General features: G+C 48.9%; 1 protein-coding gene across 1 annotated transcript; it reads left to right on the forward strand.

Moving 5' to 3' along the window:
* The first annotated feature begins 3,702 nt into the window (after positions 1-3,702).
* LOC123417597 (protein DETOXIFICATION 16-like) lies at positions 3,703-5,985 on the forward strand. The gene is made up of 6 exons (XM_045106911.1): positions 3,703-4,091; positions 4,180-4,724; positions 4,826-5,208; positions 5,311-5,429; positions 5,536-5,625; positions 5,716-5,985. The coding sequence occupies exons 1-6, from the start codon at positions 3,849-3,851 to the stop codon at positions 5,773-5,775; spliced, it is 1,440 nt and encodes a 479-aa protein (XP_044962846.1). The 5' UTR covers positions 3,703-3,848; the 3' UTR covers positions 5,776-5,985.
* Positions 5,986-9,382: the final 3,397 nt, after the last annotated feature.

A 9,382-nucleotide genomic window follows, 5' to 3' on the forward strand; every position in this document is an offset into this window, starting at 1 on the left:
ACTCTGTATCGCCTAAGTAAAAAACAACTCTGAGTACGGACATGCTCCACACTCGGGGGCGTAGTTGCGACTCCGTATCGCCTAAGTTAAAAACAACTCCGAGTGCGGACATGCTCCACACTCGGGGACTTAGCTGCGACTCCGTATCGCCTAAGTTAAAAACTACTCCGAGTATGGACACGCTCCACACTCGGGGGCTTAGATGCGACTCCGTATCGCCTAAGTTAAAACTACTCCGAGGTACGGACACGCTCCACACTCGGGGGCTTAGGTGCGACTCCGTATCGCCTAAGTTAAAAACAACTCCGTATACGGACATGCTCCACACTTGGAGACTTAGCTACGACTCAGTATCACCTAAGTTAAAAATTACTCCGAGTACGGACGTACTCCACACTCGGGGACTTAGCTGCAACCCCGTATCGCCTACGTTAAAAAATACACTCGGAGACTTAACTTTGATCCAGAAATCATACAATGTAGATTCAACAAACATTCAACATGACAAGCACTGGAAGTCTTAAACCCTCTGCCAGACTCATCTAGTCTGACAGAGGCTCGGGGACTACACCCAGTGGGTGCACTGAGCGTGCCCCCACAGGAAGAGAAATACAAAAAGAAACATTCTGCTTGGTCAGGTCCACCAGCAACATCCAAGTTCTACAGATTCAACAGATTCCAACCGACTACCAGCAGTCAGTCAGAGTCTCAAGATCCTGTTGGTCACTCGGATCTACTTCAATTCTTAAGTTCACTCGCACGTACTACTCAGCGGAATCGATCAGGGCGAATGATGAAGACTTCAATCAACGCATAATTTTGCAAGGCCCTGAAGCACGTTCAAGTTCGGTCTGCTGCTACAAGATTTACATCGACACCTTCACCACTCGGACCCTGATCCATTCGGGGGCTAATGACGGGGATATAGCCCTAGGGTAGGGTCATAGGTCTGACCAATACGTCCTACCCAAGGGCACCTCATTGTTAGTTTAAGGACTACAAGGGAAATTCCTAATGGATCGTGATAACATCTAATCCATTCGGTACGGATCCACTCAGACAAGTACATTCCATCCACTCGGATGACAGTCAACCACTCGGCCGTATGACTCACTCGGTCATGCAAATACCAACAGCCGGCAAGACATCTGTAGTTGGATGATATTATGGCATCAATGCCCCATCTTGTAACATAAGAGGTGAGGAGGTGGCGCACTCTATATAAGCCACCCCCTCCACATAGCTAGGGGCCAGCTTCTTCTCCCCCTGCGGGCTCATTCCTTCCCTCGAGCTCTGGCTCTCTCTATACCATGTAACTCATGTCCATGACAGATAAAACAAAGCCTCTCCGGAGCACGAGACGTAGGGTTGTTATCTCCACTGTGAGAGGCCTGAACTCGCTAAAACCACCGTGTCACCCATGTGCATCTTGATAGATCATGCTCCGTTATCCTACCCTCTTTCTATTGTTGGAATCGTTACCACGACACCGCCATCATTTCGCGAGCAGTTGACATAGATACTGCCTTCTAAAAACAGGACATGCATTTCAAGCCCGAAAATTGTTTATGGAGTCCAAGCTCCATGTAGGCCTTCATTTGCAATTTTCAAAATTCATCAAAATTTACATTTCCATGTTTCAAAATTATGAAAAAAAATACATATATACGTGAAGGCATAATGTATATGTGTGTAAATTTTTAGAATGAAATACGTTGAAATGAGGGCAGTGCAAAAGAACAATAAATCTAACGCTTTTCAACACATGATACTATTCATTTTTAAAGCTCATGAATTTGTTTTTTTACACTTATGACATTTCATGTTATTTCACACTGAGTTTTTACACACATATACATTCATCCTTGTGTATTTGCATATATTTTTTCATCTTTTCTTAAAATCAAATAGTTTGAATTTTGAATATTTTTTGTAAAAAACAGAGTTCCATGGAGCCCGTCACCAAAACGCCCCATTCTTTCAAAGCCAACAATCATGCAAGTTTTGACTCACTTAACTCCCCATGTAATTGGTCCAAATGATAATGTGTCTTCCTTTTGGAGAAAGGGGAGACAAAGTTAAGCATCTTGTTTCTGAGATCGGAGGGAGTAACGCATTTCAAGGAACTTCTTCTGACTAAGCGTTGCAGATTTTCTTTCACTTCCGTGAGTCGTGCCAACACTGCTAGAATTCCCATTGGCATGTGGAAAACCATGTATCTATGTGCGTGGAAGATCCCATCCTACTTCAGGCTTTTCATTTTCTGAACCTGTAACTTTTCGTAAGGACCTTTCTTTTTTGGGCATCCATCGATCCACCACCTCGACACCCGTTCGATCTCACGTGTGACCGTCCTATCCGCTCCTGGACTTAATTCCTGAAACGACGATCGAGTTGCAGAAACAATCGCTTTGCTGCAAAAAATGAAATTTGGATCTATTAATTCCCGAAACAACGGTGAGTTTCAGAAACAATTGATTTGTTGTAGAATTTTTTTTCCTTTGCCTTTTTGCACCATAGGTACTCGTGCGGAAGAATTATTTTGCAACAAAGGTCAGGTTGTAAAAAACTTTCGCAACATAGGTTAGGTTACAGATTTTTTTTTCTTCGTCATAGATACTGTTGTGTCGTACTCCTGCAACAAGACATTCGTTGCAAAAGAAATCTTGTAACACAGATGATGTTGCAGAAAAAAAATCTTCCTCCGCCTGCTCCCGACGGTGGGCTTCCTCCTCTTGTTCCTGGCAGCGGGCTTCCTCCTCCTGCTCCCGGCGACGAGCTTCCTCCTCCTGCTCCCTGCAGCGGCGCTTGGACCGCCTCCTCGCGAAGAAGACGAGCGCCACCACGGCCGCAACCGCAACTTCGATGACAATCGAAGAGTGCCCCCCCCCGTCCCGCGACGGCGAGGAGGAGGACGGCGTGGGCGGATGCCGGCGGGGGGATGGATCTCGTCGGTGAGGTGGGGATCCGGCGATCCGACGAGGTGGGGATCCGGCGAGGGGCTGGATCTCGTCGGCGAGGTGGGGATCCGGCGATCCGACGAGGTGGGGATCCGGCAAGGTGGGGATCCGACGAGGGGTTGGATCTCGTCGGCGAGGTGGGGATCCGGCGAGCTGGCGAGGACCGACGACGGCGACGGTTCGCCGCACTCCGGCAGGCTCGTCCCTGGTAGAAGAGGAGCCACGACGAGGAACCTGGAGTGCTCCAGCTTCAGCCCCCGTTCCTGAAACAACGCTCCAGTTTCATGAACGGACACGGCCAGATCGTTGCCGCGCAGGCACGATTTCGTCCGTCAGATGAAGGCGAGATCAATGAACGAGGAGGCGACGGATAAATCAACCGGATCAACTGGTGGGATGTAATCTTTTCCCTTCTTTCTTAGCCATCTTTCATCCTCTCTTATTCGTTCCACTCGCTGGTTAGGTTTTTTTTTTTTTAATGATGGAGGGGTTACTTACCCTCGAGAAGTTTTGTAAAGAAAGCAAGATCTCTGATGTTACACGACCAAAATCTCACGGAGGGAATACATCCAAATTAAACAAACCAGAAAGGCTAATTTAAGATATGCTATTTTATGTTTGAAGGGTGTCTTATCTGCCAGAATTGTACTGATCGTATCCTCGTTATTTATTTCTGTTCGATAGCGTGGCAGCAAGTCATTATTGCATTCCATGCCCACGAGGTTAATTTGCTGACAATCTCGATTAATGGTAGTAGTAGTTTTGTTGGCTTCTTTTTGACGCTCGGCGGCCAATCGAATTGACCACCATATACTTGTCCCATTTCCCCTTCAATCGGTGTGGTCCGGCGGCTCACACAGGCACAGCCGGCCTGCTGCTTGGTCAAGCATGGAGGAGCAGCTACTCGTCCCCGGTTCACCGGGCATCGAGAAGAAGGGAGAAGACGAGAGCTTGGTGCTGAGCGAGGTGAAGAAGCAGCTGCGCCTCGCCGGGCCACTGGTCGTCGGCTGCCTCCTGCAGAACGTGGTCCAGATGATCTCCGTCATGTTCGTCGGCCACCTCGGCGAGCTCGCGCTCTCCGGCGCCTCCATGGCCACCTCCTTCGCCAACGTCACCGGCTTCAGCTTGCTGGTCGGTGGTACAGTACTACTCACACCCATCCATTCCTCCGGCTCCTCCACGCTCGACGCTTACTCGTGTGAACTCTCTCCAACTGCAGGCCGGCATGGCGTGCAGCCTGGACACGCTGTGCGGGCAGGCCTACGGCGCCAGCCAGCACCGCATGCTAGGCGTGTACAAGCAGCGGGCGATGCTGGTGCTGTCCCTCACGAGCGTGCCCGTGGCGGCGCTCTGGGCGTACACGGGCCGGATCCTGCTGCTCCTCGGGCAGGACCCGGAGATCGCGGCGGGCGCCGGCAGCTACATCCGCTGGATGATCCCGGCGCTGCTGGCGTACGGGCCGCTGCAGTGCCACGTCCGGTTCCTGCAGACGCAGAACATCGTGGTGCCCGTGATGCTCAGCTCCGGCGCCACGGCGCTGAACCACCCGCTGGTGTGCTGGGCGCTGGTGCACGGGCTCGGCATGGGGAGCAAGGGCGCCGCCCTCGCCAACGCCGTCTCCTTCCTCACCAACCTCTCCATCCTCGCGCTCTACGTCAGGCTCTCGCCGTCCTGCACGACCACCTGGACGGGGTTCTCCCGCGAGGCGTTCCGCGGCCTCCTCGAGTTCCTCAAGCTCGCCGTGCCGTCCGCCCTGATGGTCTGGTGAGAATGCGAGCTCAGCCGAGCTAGCTAGCCTGCCATGCCATCGCGCAATGCGGTTGGTGAACTATCGATGAACTGAAATTTTTGCTGCAATAATGCAGCATGGAGTGGTGGTCGTTCGAGCTGCTGGTGCTGCTCTCCGGTCTGCTCCCCAACCCCAAGCTGGAGACGGCGGTCCTGTCCATCTGCTTGAACACCAACTCCCTGGCGTTCATGGCGCCGCTCGGGCTCGGCGGTGCCATAAGCACGCGCGTGTCGAACGAGCTCGGGGCGGGGCGGCCGGCGGCGGCACGTCTAGCGGCGCGCGTGGTGATGCTGCTGGCGGTGGCGGTGGGCGCGTCGGAGGGGCTGGTGATGCTCCTGGTGCGCAACGTGTGGGGGTACGCCTACAGCAACGAGGCGGAGGTGGCCGCCTACGTCGGCCGGATGATGCCCATCCTCGCCATGTCCGTCGTGTTCGACGGCCTCCAGTGCGTCCTCTCGGGTACAAAACGAACCAACAAACCATCATACATTACATTCTGCCGTTGCCTGTTCTGCAGAGCCTCCGGTTAGTGCCTCCAGCCGTGCTTGATTTCGGTCGCAGGCGTTGTCAGGGGATGCGGGCAGCAGAAGATTGCGGCGGTCGGCAACCTCGGGGCGTACTACCTCGTCGGCATTCCCGCGGCCTTCTTCTTCGCCTTCGTCTTCCACCTTGGAGGAATGGTAGTCTCTCTCCCTCTTTCCCTGTTTCATAGACCTTTCTCGTCTTTATTTTTTACGGTAAGTAATAAAAGGTGTAAAAAAAATTGGTCTTGTTGATCTGGATCAGGGGCTCTGGTTCGGCATATGGTGCGGGCTGGTGGTGCAGATGATCTCGCTGCTCGCCATCTCCGAGTGCGCGACCGACTGGGACAAAGAGGTAGGCCTGCATCTGCACGGCGTTTATTACTCTGTGTTCTTCTTTTTCGTCTTGTTCTGAATGCCGGCACCATGTTTGTTGGGCGCGCAGGCGGTGAAGGCAAAGGACAGAGCCTTCACTTCTTCGCTGCCTCAAGACATGGCAACGTGAGACGCGCATGGAACCGGATGATATTTTTGACGCCAAACGAAATTTATCCAAAAAACATGCGCTGAGAACTCGATGCAATGTAACATGACATGATACTGTAGCAGCAGCCGATCCAATCGCTACGAATCAACTGCATTTGACGTTCCTTGGACCGGATCGATGTGTGTGTCATGTGTCTGTGCATGAACGATGATGTTGCTTCACTTGTTCTGTTTTGCCGGCACGTATGGATGATAATATTATCCACGATCCGGATATCCATGCATATCCGGCCCATTAGGTGACCATATTTTGGACCAGGCCTAACAAAGCCCGTGGCAGCAAACCTATGCCCGAGCTTGGCCCGGACCGACCGTCAGGCCTGGATTTTAGGCCCAAGCCTGACCCAACAGTGAAAAAGCCCGTCAAACCTCAGGCATTGGGCCGGACTTTTTCCTAAATTGTAAAAACCACAAGCCCGAGCCTGGCCATCGGATTCAAAATCTAGGCCCGAGCCTGGCCCGTGGGCAAGGTTGGCCTTTTTCGGGCTGGGTCTGGCCGAGACGACCGCGCCGGGTTTCCATAGCCAGGGCTAGGTATGGGGGGGGACCTTCCTTACCCATGTTTTTTTGGATGGATACCCACGAACTCACAGGTTAGGCCTGGATTCAAAACATGTTCCATGAATACCTAATGGATGCTCATCAAACAAATGTGACACACCTGATGTATAATATGTTCGCATTTCATGTTTACCATTAAGTATTGAGCGTACTGTTGTATGTTATTTATAATTTTCATCATGTATGCAAAGTTGTTAATTTGTAACCTCACAAAAAAACTATTAATTTGTAATTTCTATACTGTTACGTGATCTTTTTATCGGTATTTTATTATATTAACATGTACATATTATTATGATTGTTGTTTTTATACATGGATATGGATATCCACAGATAGATGGATAATCCAACATGTATGACTATGGAGGGCGTTAGTGACTAATGGATACTTTCATGGGTGGGCAATGAAACGGGCTCGTGGATATGGATATGAATCTGGTTTGGTTCGACCTGTCCAAACCCACCCTAAGAAGATATTGCATTATTTAAACCTTAAAATAGGCTTTCGTCCCGCTTTATAGATAAAGCAATGATCCATACAACCCACATACAAGTTGAAACACACAAAGAAGCCGGGGCGAGGGCACGATGTAGCCCAAGGAAAATATTTTTTTTGGAAAAAAGCCAGGCTCGACCCTACATGGAGGCTAGCCGTCGCGTCGTAGCCATAAGAGCGACCACCATGCCATCCAGACGCTCCCTGTCACGCAGCCTAAAGAAAGGGTGTCAATGCTGCATAAAAGCTAGTAATTTGAAGGAGTCACACGCGTGCCTCGGAAAGATCCGCCACTACAAGAAATATGTCAACTTTTGACCTTTAATATTGATCACTGAATGGTCGTTGTTTTTCATTTGCGACCTTTTTATGACCAAAAACAGTTGGTCAAAAGCTCACCGTCTCTAATGAAACTTAACGACCCTCTTTGTGAAATGGTCGCAGAGGCAACGACCGTCGTTGGTTCTACGACCAATTGTTTTGGTCACTGGTTGTGTGCCCAGGCTATGTCAAATCCAACGTGGCAAGCTGACATGGCAAAGTTACGACCAATTGGATTGGTCGTTGAAAAACCCAGCCCGGACCAATTCGGTGTTTTACATGGCCGAGCCCAACAAATTTGATGTTTCTATTATTTATTTTTATTAACATTTCAGTCTTTTTTTTGTTTTGGTGTTGTGGCCTTCTTTTGGGCTATAGCCTTTTATCGTTTTCATTTTTTCTTCAAAAGATGGGTCAAATAGTCAAATTGGTCTCAATGGTTCTAGTAACTCGTCCATGTTTCAGTAAATAAATAACCAGAATTCAAATTAGATTAGACAAATAGCACACATAGTACTTAAAATAATAGCAAAAATAAGTGTGTTACATCATATAACATACTCCCTCCATTCCAAAATGTATGTCACTATAGACTTTTTTTGGACGAGGTGAAAAAATACGAAAAGACCAGGTTACCCTTCGCTAATTTGGATCCATCATCCCCAACCTCCGCTCCCATCCCCCCTCCACTTCTGCCCTCTACCTTCGCCGCACCTCCGCCCAGCTCCTCTGCCGTAGGTCCTCCGCCCAGATCCAGCAGCGGCAAATCAGCAACAGTAGCATCAGCTCACCAGGAGCAACAACAGATAACCAACATCGATAGACACTCACCAGTAGCTCGCCATCAGCAACAACAACTCACCAGTAGCATATCTGCAGCAACAAGAACAACAGAAAATCAGCAATAGATCAACAGTAATAACAGATCAGCAGTAGCAGATTTTTCTAGAGAACATGGAGCAAGCAAACCACTTACTCCTAAGCAAAATTCCAGCATACAAAATTATGTTTAATTAACTGAATGCATAGAAAAATACTATGGCATTTCAAAATTATAGTGATGCAAGACAATACTGTAGCATTTCAGAATTATACTCATGCAAAATGCAGATGGAGTACTCATGCAAGAAATTTGAATTGATAAGAAGATACTGTAACATTTAAAAAAAATCAATGAAGTGAATAAGTATCACAAGAACGTATAAAACTTCAACTGATAAGAGGATACTGTACTCGTGCTCTTGAACTTAAGTACTCCAGGAACAATATTTCAGTACTCCTGGAACAAAAATTCAGTTAACTGAAATATTAAGTTATTAAAGTTATAAAGTTAATACTCGAGCGGCAAACCAAAGTAGGAGCAAAGTTAACAAAGGAGCAAAGCAGCAGGACTACTCACATTCCTCACTTGCAAAATTATTCCTAACAAAGCCAAGGACCATATTACTAATGATCAATCATCCAAGTAGAAGGTATTGATGCTTTAGAGAAAGATAGGCTGTTTTTTAGTGAATAGAACACCAGAAAACCATAAAAATCAGTTCATAGACCTGGGTGAATGTAGGTTCTGAAACTGTTGTATGATGTGTTCTTGGCACTAGAATGGCATGATGTAATCAGCCTCACGGGTCACAACTAGAAAAAAAACAACTGTCGAGCTAGAAGATCACAAGAAAGTCTATCTATTACTTACATAACAATTTTAGCAAAACACTAGTGGGAAAAATCTTATAGGTAGGAGCCTAGTAGTAGCGCTAGAATATAGCACGAGCTGCTGCTACTTAGCAGTAGCGCTGGAAACATAAAGCGGTACTACTAGGATCCGTAGCAGTAGCGCTGGATATATTTCCAGCGCTACTGCTAAAGGAGGCCCAACGAGGCCACCGACGATAGCATTAGTAGAAGCGCGCGCTTGTGTAAAGCGCTATTGCTAAGTTTAATAGCAGTAGCGCTGGCCTGAAACCAGCACCACTGCTAAGTCTATCTTCTCCAACTTATCAAACCGGCCGCCCTCCTAATCCCCTCTCCATTCTCACTCTACCATGCACCCCCCCGTCGTCCGTCGCCACCTCCTCCCTCCTCCCCCTCTCTCCTCCCTCCTTCCACCGCCCTCCTCCCCCTCCGCGCCCCTCCCTCCTCCTTGGGCTGCCCCGTCCTCCATCATCTCTCCTCATCCGACCAAGCCCTC

The sequence above is a fragment of the Hordeum vulgare genome, chromosome 1H (genome assembly GCF_904849725.1).
Source record: "Hordeum vulgare subsp. vulgare chromosome 1H, MorexV3_pseudomolecules_assembly, whole genome shotgun sequence".
NCBI lineage: Eukaryota > Viridiplantae > Streptophyta > Magnoliopsida > Poales > Poaceae > Hordeum > Hordeum vulgare.